This window comes from Haliaeetus albicilla, chromosome 1, assembly GCF_947461875.1.
Source record: "Haliaeetus albicilla chromosome 1, bHalAlb1.1, whole genome shotgun sequence".
NCBI lineage: Eukaryota > Metazoa > Chordata > Aves > Accipitriformes > Accipitridae > Haliaeetus > Haliaeetus albicilla.
This window is the reverse complement of record NC_091483.1, coordinates 59,937,369-59,954,435: the sequence shown is the minus strand read 5'-3', so window position 1 is coordinate 59,954,435 and position 17,067 is coordinate 59,937,369. Positions and strand designations below refer to the sequence as shown.

Here is a 17,067-nt window from a genome sequence, read left to right as displayed (position 1 = left end):
AGTGCTGAACTGAGATGACCAAAATAAAGTTGTTGGCACAGGCTGCAGATCTAGAGATCTGCCATTGAAGGTCTGTAGTGAATTTGGTACAGGACATAAACATGAGAATTTTTGTCAGAAGGGAGAACCATCATGGCATTTTCATAATCTGGAGGCACGGCTAAAACTTCTCTTCTGGCTTCTTGTTCTTAGGTATTTCTAGCGTGGCACCTTGGCTTGGCTCTGAGATGGCTTTCAGGAGTGATCCCATAGCTCCATTTGTATTGATGGTGCCTTTTACCTATGTTATGACAACTCTTCTCTATTTAGGACTGAATGTGCAGCTTTATCTGAAAAGGATAGTGACATCTTGGGTTTTGTGTTAGGACATGCAAATTCACTATTGACTGCCAACACAAGGAGCATGCTTGGTTGCCCTGTAAGAGTTAAAGTAATGAGAGAACAGCCAATGAAGATGCCAACATTTATTGAAGAAATGAGAACTGGTTAAGATGACCAAAAGCACAGACAAGTGAAGTAGTGCTGTGTAGGATGGTATTGCAGGTCTGCCAGACATAGGATAGTTAGTCTATAACCCTGCTCTGCAGCTGATGCTTTCCTGCCGTCCATGACGGCATTTGCAGTGAAACGCTGTCTTGCAGGCAGTCCGTAAGCGAACAGTGTGTTTTCCACACTGATCATCGTCCTCTGAATACATTGTTAAATAACTTTTTCAGATATCTAGTATCCCATCTGTTTTTCCTTTCTCTCTTCACTTTTCTAGCACGCTTATGTACTTAGTGCAGACATACTGGGTCTCTTACAGTGACTTTCAGAGACAGCTGATGTAAAGATTTATGGAACAACCACTCTACAAAAACATCTTTTTCCAAGCTCTTTCTTTTTTCTTGCAAGATTTGAGAGGAAGAATAGAATACAGAATACAGAGAAGTCGAACTTTTCACCTACTGTAAAATTTTAAGAGAGCTTTATCTCTTAACAGCAGGGAAGCAGGGTCTAATTCGTCTATCATCAGCAAGAATTGGAAGGATTGACTTTAGGACAATGATCCTTGACTCTTTGGAGGAAAAATTGGCAATTCCCTAGTGTGATCTGGCTATATCTTAATGGAGGGGATCTTGAGTAAACAGCTTGCTCTTCCCTTTTCTGCCCAACAACATTGCAGTGATAGCTTCCAGCAAATGCAAAATATCCTAAGGAAAGCAATGAGTTTTGCGCTGTCCTTGATAACAGTTTAGCAACTGTTTCCAAGAGAGTTAAAACACGACCTATTCTATTGTAGCTAAATTTCTTCACAAAAAGCTCAATAGTTTTAATTCAAATCACATGATAAATGTTTTAGTGTAAATAATCCATAGTGAATCACAGGAGGTCAGTAAGCTTTCTGCGAGTCATTTGTTTCAAAGTACAGTCTAATTCTATAGGCTGTTAACAATTTCCCTATATGCTTCTTATGTAATAAGGGTTTTGCTAGAAGTTGAAGGCTCTTCAGGTGTATTGTTCTTCCTCCCCTTCCATTATATTGAATGCACTGTACATTAGGAATGCCTGGTAACAATCAGTAGCATTAAACTTTAACTTTATAAAACTTTAAATTAACCTATGTCAGTACCATAAAATGTGTCAGTATTCCTAGGATGACTGTTCATGTAGGAATCAAAAGCTGGCAAACACCTTATGTTCAAAGGAAGTTAATTTTCAGAAATAAATACATTGTTATTTTGGGTGGTTTACAATGTATTTTAGGAAAAAAGTATGAATACAAACTAATATCAACTACAGGTGTGGATTTCATAGAAGTATGTAGTTAATTGACAAGTTGGAATAATCCCATTAGACCTTCTGATGAGAAGCCATCGCTAGAAGGCCTACCTTAGGAAAAAAACTACCATAACTCAAAAAGCCCCTAGACATGAAAAACCATTTGTTTTACACCCAAAAAGGACTAAAACTGGTGAACTAAATAACTGCTTTTCTTAAGCAGAAGTCAGGGTAGTTTTCATGGGATGTTTAACCATTACTTTCCCATCCTGTTCTTCTGTGAGTTGACCTGAGGCAGCTGAAATCTACTACTACATGACAAAGCAGCAAATATGGGCTCATCCACAAGCAAATGAGTTTATCAGCATTTTATAGCAGTCAGGCAGAATGCTGGAAAAAGGTGATCAGCTTCTGCAGTCCAGTTTGCTTGGGGCCTTTATAAGTTTAATGTTTGAGTAAGATTCTTCTGGTGAAAAACGTCATCTGTCCCCCTGCCCCCGCCAGCAGTTCTAGGGAGAAGGACCGTGGGGCTGTCCCTTTCCCCAGGAAGTTTTACTGTGTTGTGAGAGTAAGAGAGATAGTGTTTTATTCTACTGCAGGCAGAGCTAACTTCGTACATCATGTCAATCAAAAACATTGATAGGATTATTCCCCCCACCCTGTGAAAACCTCAAAAATTTTTTTTTTTGTGGGGAAGGGGATCAGCTGTCTAGGAAGGTTATATCAGAAATAACTTCAGTTGTAACAAGGACACAGATCGCAAATGGAGTTTTCTTCCCTTCTTGTTTGGAGTTGTTCTGTCCTTTTTAGCGATATCCAATTTCAGGCTTTATATCATTTTAAAAGAAGTTATATTCACTTCTGTTTTGCTAGACCCTGTTTTGCAGTTGTAGCAAGTTTGATAACTGTCACAGAAGCCTGAGAGCAAAGGAGACTGGGAGAGAGCCTGTCTCCCATTGTACAAATGGAAGTTAATCTGATAAATAACTTTTTTCCCCCAAATGTTCTTAGTAATTTATTTTCTGTTTTAAATCCTATTACTGCCTTTCAGTTAAAAAAAAACCCAAACAAAACCACAAACGACACCCCCCCCAAAAAAACAAAACAAGGAAAAAACCCCCTTGTCCTGAAAGCTTTCAAATGCCATTGCTGTCTTTTTCCATTTATAACTATCTAATAATAGGCTTCCTTCTGTTTCCTACCTCATAGCCTCCAACTCGGCCCCAGGCCCATTTCAACCCTGTGAAGGGAGCTGCTTGCAGTTCTACTACACCCCCCCCCCCCCCCCCCCAAAAAAAAAGGATTTAATCTCTGTTGATAATGAATGAGCACAGGTGTTTCTAGCTATTACTTTACAACGGGTATTCCCTCCTTGTTCAACAGTCATCTTGTAAAATGTGAGCCAGGAATCCTGCAGGTATGACCAGCAACTACTGTTATGTCTTCAAGTGCTGTTTTCATTTGTGAAATTTTGTGAAAAGAAAACTTTGAAACAAAAAATGAAGATAACACTATGAAGATGTTAATCTATTTGAAATATCTGTCGACTTGCTTTATTTCACATTTGTTGCTTGAAAGTTTATGGTACTGAATGGAGGAGCTCATGAAGCAGTACAAGATGAAAAGAAATGCTTTGTGTCATAAGGACAGAAGGGGGCTGGCAAAAAATGAATTAGTGAACTGTCCTGGTTTCAGCTGGGATAGAGTTAATTGTCTTCCTAGTACCTGGTATAGTGTTATGTTTTGGGTTCAGTTTGAGAAGAATGTTGATAACACTGATGTTTTCAGTTGTTGCTTGGTAGTGTTTAGACTAGAGTCAAGGATTTTTCAGCTTCTCATGCCCAGCCAGTAAGAAGGCTGGAGGGGCACAAGAAGTTGGGAGGGGACACAGCCAGGGCAGCTGACCCAAACTGGCCAAAGGGGTATTCCATACCATGTGATGTCATGGCCAGTATAGAAACTGGAAGGAGTTGGCCTGGGGGGTGGATCGCTGCTCAGGAATTAACTGGGTGTCAATTGGCGAGTGGTGAGCAATTGCACTGTGCATAATTTGTATATTCCAATCCTTTTATTATTACTGCTGTCATTTTATTAGTGTTATCATTATTAATTTCTTCTTTTCTGTTCTATTAAACCATTCTTATCTCCACCCACGAGTTTTACTTCTTTTCCCGATTTTCTCCCCCATCCCACTGGGTGGGGGGGGAAGTGAATGAGCGGCTGCGTGGTGCTTAGTTGCTGGCTGGGGTTAAACCATGACAGTAGGAATACCCCTTTCAGAGCCAGTCAGGTGCTGTTGCGTTCGGAGGTCCACTAAAAGCCCGCAGGGGCCTTCCGTCAGCTGCGGTTTGTTTTTGGATCATGCATTTGCATGGGGAGGGGTCCAAAAGTAAGCAGCAATCTGAGACATGGTGGTTTATTTATGGAGAGTAGCCAGGTTTTGTTGTATTTTGGGCTTCAAGTAAGGTATGTCTTGAGAGCATGTGAAAGAAAACCTTGAAGTGTATCAGCAACACGATGCATCTCTCAGAGAGGAAGCACCACCACAAAATACAGCAGTCCAACTTCACTAGAACACCAAGTACAATTATATTCTATTTCTGAACTTGTTTACAATAATCTATAAACAGATTTTGCAAATACTGTTTTTTCAGGAAGGAAAGAAAACCTTTTTGTGCCTCTTAAAATTGCATGGAGTGCTCTCCAACTCACATGACTTTGCAAAAAGTGTAACTTCTTCCATCTCGCTGAGGAGTAATGAGGAAGGTTCTCAAGCTGAGATTTGTCTGTAATATTAAAAGGAATGTGATGCTGTGAAAGTGGCATACATACTTGTGGCATCAATCTGCATTACTTAGCAATCTTCTGGAGGCAGCACTTAACCTATGTGAGAAGTCTAGTCACCTTTATGGCTTTTTATGATAATGTGTAAACTGTAAGAGTATGTGTTGGCTATGTGGAGCTCCACTCTCTGTGCTCACTGTGTCAGAGTCATCTCGGAGGATGCTAGTGTCACTCGTCCACCATGCTCCAAGTCAAAAAGAACTGGATTTAAACAGATGACTCTCCTCTGCCCCAGACAGAATATTCTTTGAATTTTAGTGCACTCTTGTTCATCAGCTTCTTACATATGTCCCTGCAAAATTAGAGCCTTAGCCCCATCACCTTCACTTATCCCATTCTCTGTATAATGCCCATTCAAACCTAACTAAGCAAACTGTGCCCACAAGTAGACATGCATGTGATTGTTCTTCCTTTCATAGGTCTGTGGTGATACTATTCAGCCATTGAGCTTTCCCTTATCAAGGTTGAAACTACATCTCTGTCTTGCCTTTGCAGGTCTGGTTTCACAGTCCTTCCAGAGCAGCACACCTGTGGTGTGGTTAGCCCTGCTGGCTGCTAGCCTGGCTACCCCTCCCAGCTGTCTGGTTGTGCTCTGACTTGTTCTTCTTCCTGAAAAGATATCCACAAGTTCCCCAGTCAAATGAGACACATGGTGCCTTTTAGGTCCTATAGAGAGAAATGAGCTAGACTGACATGCGTGGATGGTGAAGCTGGTGAGAGTGGCACAGTTCAGTTGTTTTATGAGCAGTGAGGATACAGCAGAAAAGTTTTGGATCATGGATTGAGGCATGAAGTCATGGAGCAAAGGTGAACTGTCTCTCTGTGTACCCGCTGATCTTAAGTACTTAGGGAGCTGTTGGTAAGAGTCTCACTTTGGCTTTACCTGTGGTGCATTCATTATGCACAGAAAGACTGATGGGACATTGCAAAAGATGGTCGTCATACAGGGACTGGAGGAACTATAAAATTTCTGCTTCTCTTTCTGAATTAAATCTTGGTTTGAAAGTGGCTTTGTGAGAGGCATAAAAGTCAAAAAGTAGCAAAGGAAGAAAGCTAATAATTGAAGTACTCCATAGAACTGTTGATTAGGAGTCAGGAGGTGAAAATCTGGAAAATGAGAATTGAAGCTAAGGACTGGGAAAAGTGAGGTGTAGGAGGCTGTAGAGCAAGCAAGATAATAGAAGAAAAAAACCTGTAAAGATAGTTGAGATAAGATCTGAATATAAAAGGTCTTTCACTGAAATGGAAATTAACTTGAAAAGTTTGTTACTCTTTTCTACCTTGAATTTCTACTAACGCTGAGGAATAAGGAAAATCTGTCACTTTTAAAACTTCTTTTTTTACTTCAGTGAGAGACTAAAGCCTGTGGTGTTGTGCTAGAAGTTTTTAGTTCATTCTTTAGTTAAACTAGGGGGCGGGACCTCTCACAAAAGAATCTCAGCTGATGGTGTTTTACCCTTCTTTTTCTGGCAGCTGTAGGCTTCCTGTGGGGAAGAGGAGATTGTGGGGTCCTTGTCATTGGGGTTACTTGGAACTCAGCTGGATGAGGCCCCCAGCATCTCATCTAAGTTTGAAGTTGGATCTAACTGGAAAGTTTGCCTTGCTTTATGTGGTGGTCTGCACTGTCAGAGTGCACATCCAAATTAAATTATTCTATGATTCTGAAAGGAGAAATTGTGCAGTATCTTGATTTAAAAAAAAAACCAAAAAACCAAAAAAACCCAAACCCAAAAAACCAGTGAAATCTATAAATTAAAATGCTTTAGATCTAAAAATGCCAAACTTTAAATCCATTGAGTGGAGAAAACTGTTCAAAAAAGTCAGTTGACTGCTAGCGTGGGTTTAAGGAATGATGAGGTCAGGAAGCATTGATCTGTTTTATTACTGCACAGCTGTTTTGCTAGAAGTGTGCTGAAAACAGACCAACTGCTTTTTAGTACACATCAAACTACCGAAATCAAAGATTTTATGCAGTCTTTTAAAATGCATATAATTACTTTGCTGTATCATCTTTTTATATATGTTGTTTATGTCTCAAAAAAGTATTCCATGATTATAAATACTTTATGGGTGACAAAAATATTGCTATCTGCTCTGATACAACTAGATGGCTTCTCCCAAGATACATAGCTGCGGACCCTATTTTTCCTGTAGCAGCACTCTTGTAAAATAGAGAAGGAAAGGTATTAACAGCAAACAGTATGTTAGACTTCTTGACATATTTTATTGAGCCTGCTATGGTCAGAAAAAAAGGCAAGTAAAAGCACTTAAAAATAATTCAGATGTCTTCTCATACTTGAGTAGGTAGGCAAAACTCACTTAATCATAACATCTACTTTTTTCAAGAGCTCTGTGAAAGATTTGTAAGGCTCTATTCCAGCCAGGGTGGTGTGAGACCTTCCGAGGTTCAACTCAAGATCTGACCCTGATGGTTTTCAGTGTCAAAGAATTTATGGAGTCTGTTGTATAAGACCAGTTCCTGACAACACAGGTCAGTCTTGTATTAAACAAAACCACCTACTCCCTTGAAATAGTTAAGCCTGTGCTTGAGCCCTTCACTGACCTGAACCCTTATGAAGGGACTGGTAGGTATAAACTGGTAGGTTTATACTGTATGTATAAACACTGAATAGCACCTAAAATCATAATCATCACACTTCTTTTTTTGCTTTTGTTTTCCTAGTCCTGGCTAGTTGATGTGTTAACAGTTCTTTTTCTGTGGCATGCTTTGCTTTCCTACCTACTGTGTATTAAAGAAACAGGGAATCTTTTTTTAGTCTGGTCTTGTTTACCAAAAGGCAGCTGTTGCATTCAGCTGTTACTGGGCTTTTTTCATTAAAATAGTTTCTTACTCTCAAATCCACTGACAGGCTAAAAACATTGACATCTTACTGCATGCTTGTATGTAAACTTACAGGGTGACTTCTGGTAGCATGGGGAAAAAATGCAACTGCAATTTCTCTTTTGGTGAAGGGAAAGAGCTGTTCCTTGTTCTTCAGATGCAGCAAACCTGTGCGTGCTTAAATTACTGCCTTCTTTCATGATTTGGTAACAGACTGACATGCATTAGGAAGTTCTAGGTGTTGGTTTGTGTTTTGCTTGATTACCCAAAAGTCAAGTCACAAGAATACTCAGTGTTTCAATTCCCTGCTTTGTCTCTGCAAAATAAACATTCTCATCATAGCAGAAATAACATGGTATACTTAAAAAAAATAATCATAACAGACCAGTGTTAGTTTTAATGCTTATAGATACATCTTTTTCTGTATCTAATTCAGGCACTCTAAATGCAAAAATGTTTCCTAATACATTTCAGTTGTGTCTTCTGTTCCCCAGTCCTGTTTGGCCCAGAGTGAGTGATGAGAAGGTAATGTTCTGCGTTTAGTAAAGTTTCATCGTTGCTTACACTGTTGTTCTATACTTAGTTTTGTGGGTTTAGGGAAATAATTTTAGGTCATCAGCAGTTTTTTTCTGATTATAGAAATAATATTTATCCACTAATTACATGTTTATACTGAGAAGTCAGAAAACACTTAGGAATAGAAGTATGCTAGAAAAGAGAATTTGTGCGGCAGGAAGAAATCGTACATGTGTGCAACAGTCCTCCCCGCTGTCTTAGCAAGTTCAGATGAGTAGACACAATTACCTAAAGGTCTGTATAGGAGATGTTGGTATCTAAGTCACCAAGCTGAGGTAGGATGGGACTTCTGGAGATCGTCTAGTTCAGCCCCCTGCTGAAAGCAGGGTCACCTAGAGCAGATTGCTCAGGGCTGTGTCCAGTCAGAGTTCATGTATCTACAAGGACGGAGTCTCTGCAACCTCTCTGGGCAACCTGTGCCAGCATGTGGCCGCCCTTACAATAAAAAAGATGTTTTCTTATGTTCAGAAAGAACCCCACAACCTTTAAGAAACTCCAAGCAACATTAACTTAATTCAGGAGCAACTTGATCCTTGCTGCTTTTTGATACAAATTGTAGAGCCATAAATCCTGATTTAGTTTACATCTTAATTAATTGCTGGAGGTTTGCAAGAGATGTGGTTACTGTTCACCCAGTGGCATGCTGCTTAATCTGGAAAAATTCCAGCTGTGGTTAATAAACATTTGCCAACATAAAGCCTGCATTGTTAATTATTTCAAATTATTGAAATAATAATATATCTATATAGTTATTCACATTACACAGGTTTTTGTTTGTTTGGATTTTTGTTTTTTTTTTTTGAACTAATGTTTACTTGATCTTCATGTACTCAGCATCCAAGTCTGTTTGCTGAGGGAGCCAGGGTCAGAGGACACACAGAAGTGTGTGAATTCTTCGTTTCTAGATACTTGCATAAAAGGTCTGGAAGGGTACAGGTAGATGAAAAGAGCCCAAATCTTGATCAGGCCAAGAACAATTCCACAGAAATATGTGTTGTGGGTTTTTTTCTCATTCATCACGGCATCTTGTCTTTACTAATGAAAAGAGATCAATATTTAACATACATAAGGGTCACAGGAAAGCGAGGTGGTGATTTGGTCCTTCTGCTAGAGTAATACTGCATCAATTGCCTAATCAGAAGTAATAAAATGATATTAACAGGCTGTGAATTTTTTTAGGTTTATAAGCAGAAACAGAGTTGTCAGTGTTTTTCAGTAAGTGTAGCATGGAAGCCAGCTGTTACTTATAAATGACATAATTCAAGCCTTAACATGTGTGAAAATAAATAATAAATACTCCCCTTGGTTTTCATCAACAGGCCCGCTAGGTCTCCTCAAACATGAAGTTTATTAACTACTGCAAACTCATTCTGTGTGATGTAATGTCTTTAACTACTGTCTGTATGTAAAGTCCAGCTACTGCTAAATAGCAATTTTGTCAATGTCCAAGGTGTTTGATAACAAAAAATATTTAAGAAATCAAATTCAGTAACCGCATTTCTGTGATGGATCCCTAATGCCTTGTCTGCGCTTTAGCTCATCTATAACCCTTGCAGCACCTGCACTGCTGGAAATGTGTGGTGCTGGGGGAGCTTAACCCCGGCTGAGACAGTGGCACTCTTTGCCTGGGTGAGAGCTGATGTTCCTGGCTTTAACAAAGGGAGTGTTTTCCACAAAATACCTTTGCTGTCACCTCTGCAGCCTCAGCAAAAGCAGAGGTGGGATCGTAGGTCTCTGCCTGTATTCTGGGCAACTCAGAAGTAAAATTGCCTATGGCTGGTGAGTCCAGACGCTCTCACAAAAGTAAAATGTGTTTATTAGAAAATGCTAGAGCAGTTGCAGCTTGAAGTATGGGTAGAATAAAGTTTTATGTTTCACTGTCATCCTGATATGTTACGTGACTAAAAATTGGTTCTTTGAAGGAGTATTAGGTAAATAAAACTGAGGTGAACCTTGAGCTCACTGTGGAGCAAATGCATACCATCTGAAGTAATAAAGATTCATTATACTGTTATGTTCTTCTTGTATATGATTGAGAAGTTAGGCACAAAGCTGCCCAACCCCAAGGCTTTCTGACTGGTTCGTGACATAGCTGAGAACAGACTTTGGAAGTCATGACCCTGCTTTTCTTACCTCTCCCCAGTTGTCTTTGCTGAGTGATTAGCTGATGACTCATGCCTTGCGCTTGAGGGTGAAGTAATGCTTCCTGAGTAGTCTTGTTTATTTTGTAATCTGTTACTTATTGTTTTAAATCCACTGGCTGTATGTGTGTGTATGTATATCTATCCATCCGTCCATCCATATCTATGTATCTGTGTTTCATTGTCTGTAAAAAGAATCCTACTGAGGTCTTTATGAGCACCCAGAATATAACCATTCAGTTTTCACTGTTCAACCCTTTTTTTTTTTTTTAAGTCCTTTGCTGTTTCCTGCATTGGTTTATGTACATTATTGCATTATGCTTAAGCGTTAGATAACCATAGAAATGTCTGAAAAAGACAGAGGTCATGTCTCCGAAGCATTCTTTAGTTTTAGGGATGCCTTTTCTCATACAGCAGATGGTTCTGGGCTGCTGTTTTAGTCTGCTGCTCCCAGACTTCTTTCTGTACTATCCGCAACCAAATACTTGTAACTAAGCAAGCTCCAACTGGTGCTTGACAGAGGAAATTTGTTTTGTCAGAGATCTGGCACACTTAGCATGGATTTTTCTCAAAAGTAATTTGGGGAAATTAAAAAGTCAGCAGAATTATCTGTTGCAATCATAGATGGTGGCCCTGCATTTGTCATTATGGCAGCAGCACAGGCTGCAGAACAACCTTAATCTCCTAGGCCAGTCAAAGCAGTGGGATGTAACCAAGCATGAGCCTCGCAGCAGTTTAGCAGATAGCATATGCATGTTATGTATTTACCTTATAACCATATCAGAAGCTGTTACCATTTACTGTTACTTAAAACATATCAGATGGCAGTTTGAGTTTTGTTTATAATTACATCTGTGGGCTGTAGCAGACTGCTGTCTCATACAGATGCCCTGCAAGTGATACTGTATGTGGAAGTAATATTGTTTGAGAAGTTCATTTTTGTTCTACCATCCTAGATGACAATCTAAAATAATGAATATGTTTCTTTAAAAAACACAGCTATTTACAGTTTAAAAAAGCCTCAAACTGCCATAACAATGTAATATGCTATTATGATGGTGAAAGCAAATTTGCAAGAGACTCATTAATCTACATGACATGAATGCTTGAGTAAGAGAAGGGAGTGAAAAATAACAGAGATTAAATAACTTTCCCCATTAATTAGTCTGTGGCTTCTCTTATGCTTTCTGAAGTATTTTTATCTTTCATTTTGAGTTTGAATTTGTCACATTATATTGGTTCCTTCAGGTGCAAAAGTTTTACTGAAAACACAGAACATTACAAAAGACAAAGCTCTTTTGACAAAGTGTTGTTTATGGTGAACTCCTTGCAGGGAGACAAATGAGCAATTCATCTAGTCAGTGTTTAACTTTTGTAAGATGTCTGTTGGACAAATACAAGATCACTTCAATTGGTCTTGCAGAAAACAAAACCAAATTAGCCATTCCAGAAAAATAACAGCAGGGAGCACCTCTTAGTGTTGCAGCTTGTTTGTCGTAAATTACCAGATACTAATGTGTATTTTTTTTTTTTCCCCTCCTGTAGGTGCCTGAGATTATAAGCTCTATTCGACAAGCTGGAAAAATCGCTCGTCAAGAAGAGTTTCAGAATAATCTCTCAGATGTTGAAGACCCTTTTGCCAAAAAGTTTGAGGTGTTGTTCTGTGGACGGGTGACAGTAGCACATAAAAATGCACCTCCAGCACTCATAGATGAATGCATTGAGAAATTTAATCGTGCAAGTTGTACAAAAAAATCAGATTTCAACTCCTCATCCCAACAACATGAAACTGCCAATAACTTCGGAGGCTTCTCTTTCAGCAACAAATTGCGGTCTGTGTTCCAGCCCTTGGTCAGTGAAGAGGAGGAGAAAAGGCCGATTAGGAAATCCTTTTCTCAGCCTGGGCTTCGTTCCTTTGCTTTTAAGAAGGATTTGCAAGAGGGAAGCCATAGAAGTAACAGCTTTGTCAGGTCTTTTGAAGAAGATGCAATTTCACTGAACCTAAAAAGTCAACTTATCTATGGACACAGTGTTGTGCAGCCAACAGACATTGCAGAAAACCGGACAATGTTGTTTACGGTAAAGCAAGATTTGCAGGTCTTGGTGGCGTTTTCACATCTTAGAGTTTGGAATGGCAAACACCAAGGCAGATGTTCTGACAGATGGCAGTTACTTCTTTAATAACTTAATTGCAATTACCAGAGCTTAACTTAAACTTGCCTATTTCTCTGGAAAGCATTACCAGTCAGTCTAAATTGTCTTACGGAGTCAAAATAAGTTTATATTAAATAGTTTAAAACACCACAACCTGAAACATTGGGCTTCTAAAGACAGCTTTTAGAAAGCTACAGCAAGTTAGTAGGCAGTTACGCAACTGCAGAATGGTATGTACAATTACACTAACTAGTAACAGCAGAAATAAATTTCCAGGTGAATGAGTTACCTGTAACGAGAGCAGGAGGACCAAACCATGACTGGGGGCTAGTAGACTTTATGTCTTATCGTAAGCAGTGTAATTCATGAAGGTGTTGCTGCTGCCAACACGTCTGTGTAATGATGGAGTAGTATAGTAACTTCCTAGGCTACTCCACACTGGCCTCCACTCCTGTCCTGCTTTTGTGTGGCTAGCAATGCCTTTGCCTTGATAGGTGAGCAGCAAAAGTGTTTTTCAAGACCTGAGAAACAAGTAAGGATGTGTTATTTGTTCCTCTTATAATCCTCATGATAGGTAAGTTATGTAACATATTTTATATATCTTGTATCTTATGAACATAAGGCAAACCTGGAGCTGATACTGCAATGGCTGGCTATCATAAGGTCATCTTGGATCTGTCAGCTGCTGTTGGGGCTGGGAGTTTTGAAGGGCAGTAACAGAGTGGAGTAGGTGCAGTTACAGCAGTTTTTTTGGAGGGGGGAAAGAGAAGTGCTGCTTTAAGAAGGATTGTCAAACTGTTCTGTCTGTAAAAAGTAACACACAGAAAGAGGTGTAGTTTTAAAACTGATTTAAAACTTCTGTTTAGCCGTGGCAGGCTGGCATCAGAGAGAGAAGTGGAAGAAGGTGGAGAGAAATTCTGTGCCCCAGTAAAAACAATTCCATGTTTATCTTCTTCCCCTGAGCACGTATTTCACACAGAAAATATAGATGCCCTTTGTAATAATGCCTGATTTTTAAACAAATCCTGACTCCATTATTAATTCATGGCACATATTTTAGAGATAGGGAGATTATAGATGGACTGCTTAGGTCCAGATCCTCTTACTCCAGTGAGTGCATTTTTAATTTATATTAAATAGATGCAATAGTTCTCAAAGACAAATGCAGCTTCAACCTGAATATAATGTCAGTCGCCTGCTGACAGGCTCATTTCCAAATTGTGGGGCTCTGCTGATCTGGCTTTCTCTCTTGGGTTCCTTTTTGCCTGGGAAAATATTGTTTAGTGTGCACAGTTTTATTCTTTTGCCATTCAGCCAGTCTAAATTCAGCTGAATATAAGGAAGTGGAGTAACTGTGGTTTGTGCCTCTGGTATCCACAAACTAGCAGCTCGTGGCAGAGCTGAGTTTGTTGGTTAGCCATCCCCTGTGTTTAGCAGGTTCTGAAGGAGGGTGTGTATGCAACGTGTGCAGGTCTTCACCTTTGCTCATCAATTTCTGTGTGGCTACACATGAAATGCTTAAAAGTAACTTTATATCCAGAGGAAAAAATTTGTTTGTATTTTCTCAGTTAAAGTTCTTGGATTTTCACCAGGACTGCAGCAGAGGTTGGTTCGTGTATGAGGTGTGAAAAATATTCAAATGGGTTATCTGCTGACTCTCCTCACCTGGTTCAGACAGTCCTGATTTTGGTATCTCTTCCTGAAGAATTGCTTTCCTAGCCAATTTCTTGGGATTTGTTTTTTTTTTTATTTTTAGGCTTTTCTCCTGGCTGTATTTTGGCTGGATGGGGAGAAATGCATGTATTGGGGTTTTTTTTCTCCCCTTGTTCAGCTGGCTTCAAATGATCCCTGCTGCCCTGGGACCAAGTGTGAAAGGAGTATGTGGGACTGAGCTAAGGAGCCTCTCGCTGCAGGGAGGGAACGAAGAGGTAGAAGGTGAATGCACAGGACCATTCTTAGACACACAGAAGTGGCACATCTCACTTGATCCATTCACATTCAGGATTCTCCCCTTGCCCCTTCCTTAAGAAATTATAGGTATATTGGTGCTGCTGATGTTTTTATGTGTGTCTTTTGGGATTTGATAGTGGTCGAAGCTTCAGCAGGTTTGTCTAAGTCATGCTCATGAATGGATCCAGATTCCACCCATCTTCCCTAAAATCTGATATGAGACTTGTCCTTAGTAGACTTCCTGATGTGCTAGAAGCTATGAGAAATTTGAATTTTATCTGCTAAAATGTTACAAAGATGTTGCCAGAAGCTGAAAAATTGAAAACAATAGTTGCACCTTAAAAATGCCCTTAGCCCATCAAAAGTTAGCTTCAGCTTTTGGGTCACTGCTGTACAAATGGCCTAAAGATTAAATTAAGTTAGAAAATATTCTCCAGTAAGCTCATTTGTATAGTTTGAGTTAGAGCCTTTAAATTAAATGCTATGTGTGTCTTAAATAAATAAACCCCTAAAAAATAATTAGGTGGAATACAGGTAGAGGTACACACTTGGGTTTGAATTGTAGGACAATTTCATTAAGTGGCTTTTGGGAATGTGTTCTGCCAAGACTCCAGAAAATACGAAAAGGGAATGTGAGTGTATTTTCTCAATGCAAAGTAAGTTACTTGTGGTATAATATTACTCTCATCTAATTAAACACCATTCTCAGTCTCTTGTCTCAAATGTGAAACTAAATCTCAATTTGGTAATGTGCAGAGCTCTGAGTGCCAAATCAATGTTGTTTCAGTATTCTCTGTTTCTCTGATAATAGTGCACTAATTGGTCTAAATATATAGGTAGGAAAAAAATTTGAGATTTATGTCCAGGAAACATTTTTATAGCAAGACAAAAGGAAGTGTAATGTTACTTGTTATCATCTTGCTATTTATTTTGCTCTTTTTAGATTGGCCAGTCTGAAGTTTACCTTATCAGTCCTGACACAAAAAAAGTAGCAATTGAAAAAAGCTTTAAAGAAATATCCTTTTGTTCTCAGGTAAGATTGCAGTGTATTCTTTCTCTCTTTTTTTGTTTAAATATTCTCCACTTGTGAATGCTCCTGTTCTCCTCTCTCCTAGCATTTCGAATAGATTCTCACCCCAGCAGTTTCAGTAATTGCTATTGACAAGTTGCTAGTTAATCAGTAATTTTGTGAAACCATCATTCTTTTCTCATGCTTTGCATTGTAATTTCTGAGATAAAGACTCACTTCTGTGTGTGGTGGATGAATAATACAAGCTAGAAGGAACACCCTGGTCAGCTCTGGTTTGAGATTTCAGTGTGCATGATTCACAGTTGTGCAAATCTGGAGTTCTCTGAGCCATATTTTTCAAGAAGTGATAATGAAAGGAGAAAAATGATATGTAAGAGTTATCTGAAAAATACTTCAAAAATACGTTTTTTTCTAGAGTATAAGTTGCATGTGTGTAAAAGGAAACAACCCTCTGCCACACAGAGGTAGTGTGTGTGATGCACTGAGGGTAAGCATGTTTTACAGCCTCCTCATTCACATTAATCCCTGTTCTTTATGTCACAGAGTTTGCTTCCCTGTCCTTCTGCCTCTCATTTTCATGGCTCTGACTTTGATTTTGCATGGATTAGGTGAGGGTGCAATTTATCTAATGACTTATTTCAAGTGGTGATGTTTTGAAAGAGGTGCAACTTCCATGTGCGAAGATGCAATAGTGGCGTTGCGTAGGTTACACAGGCATGTGATTCACGCTCAGCTACTGCAGCGGCTCAGTGGTGTGAGGGCAGAATAGTCACCGTCACATCAAGGACATGGGGCAGCTCGGGCGATTACAGCACTCCTGTATGGTGAGCTGCACTAACTGTTGGCGGGTCCTGTGTACAGGAATGGAGGACTCTTCTGTGAGAGTTGCTCAAATATCAACCTGCAGACTGAAATGACTGATCATAAAGACATTTCATAGACCAGTTGCTTTTGTTAACTAACCGGTGTCAGGATGCAGGGATTTGTCTTTCACTAGCCATTTTCTGTCCTGCAGGGCTTTATTTGTATTTAGTTTGTCTGTGTACCAGATTTGATTCAGTTTAAGTTAATGGGGAAATTGAATTTAATTCATTAAATTAGGATAGAGTCCTCAGATCACATAATTCCTTTAAAACCTGTTACAAATCATTTTGGTTTAAACATCTGAGAAAATAATTTGAACTATAATTGTATAAATAAACTTAAATTGGTTTATTTACCCATTTTTAAATATAGGGAATATGATTTGCTGTTATTTGCTTCTAGCTTTTTTGGATTGGTTTGGTGGTTGGTTTTTTTTTCTATAAGTGACTTTGTTTTTTAATTTAATGAGGATAGCTTTCATCACTAGACATACAGGTACCTATTCTGAAAATTTCAGAGTAAATGTAAGTGGTTTGCATGCTGTCAGATCAAGAGCTTTGAAGAGAACTCCTTGATCACAGAAAAATCTTTATCCCTATGTTCCCTTAGGACGTCTCCTTAGGCAGGAACTAGTTAGGTAGACTTTTTGACTTGCCCTGAAGGTCAGCAGATGGTTGTGCTCCTTGGAGCAGTAGGAGTGAGATTCTGATTGAATTCTCCCCTCCTGTCTGAAGAATGTGCTACAGGGCAGATGTTATGTCAGTTGGGCAAATATTGGTATTGGGGTACAGAGAGCTTTTCCCCCCAAGTATGCACATTTCAGAAGACGGAACAATCTCATGGACTCATCTTGATCATACAAGAACTTTAATAATCTTTTTTTGAAGGCACTGGATTTAAATTAT

At 39.2% G+C, this 17,067-nt stretch overlaps 1 protein-coding gene across 11 annotated transcripts in view; it reads left to right on the top strand.

Moving 5' to 3' along the window:
- Positions 1-17,067, top strand: part of TBC1D1 (TBC1 domain family member 1) — a 119,837-nt gene that overhangs the window by 41,803 nt on the left and 60,967 nt on the right. For 10 of the 11 annotated variants that reach the window (XM_069791906.1, XM_069791960.1, XM_069791935.1 and 7 more), the window contains 2 exons: positions 11,710-12,243; positions 15,212-15,301. In XM_069791906.1, coding sequence (XP_069648007.1) covers positions 11,710-12,243; positions 15,212-15,301 — 624 coding nt within the window. Of the gene's footprint in view, positions 1-7,885; positions 7,973-11,709; positions 12,244-15,211; positions 15,302-17,067 lie in introns of those variants that run through there. The other variant, XM_069791971.1, reaches the window with a different exon arrangement.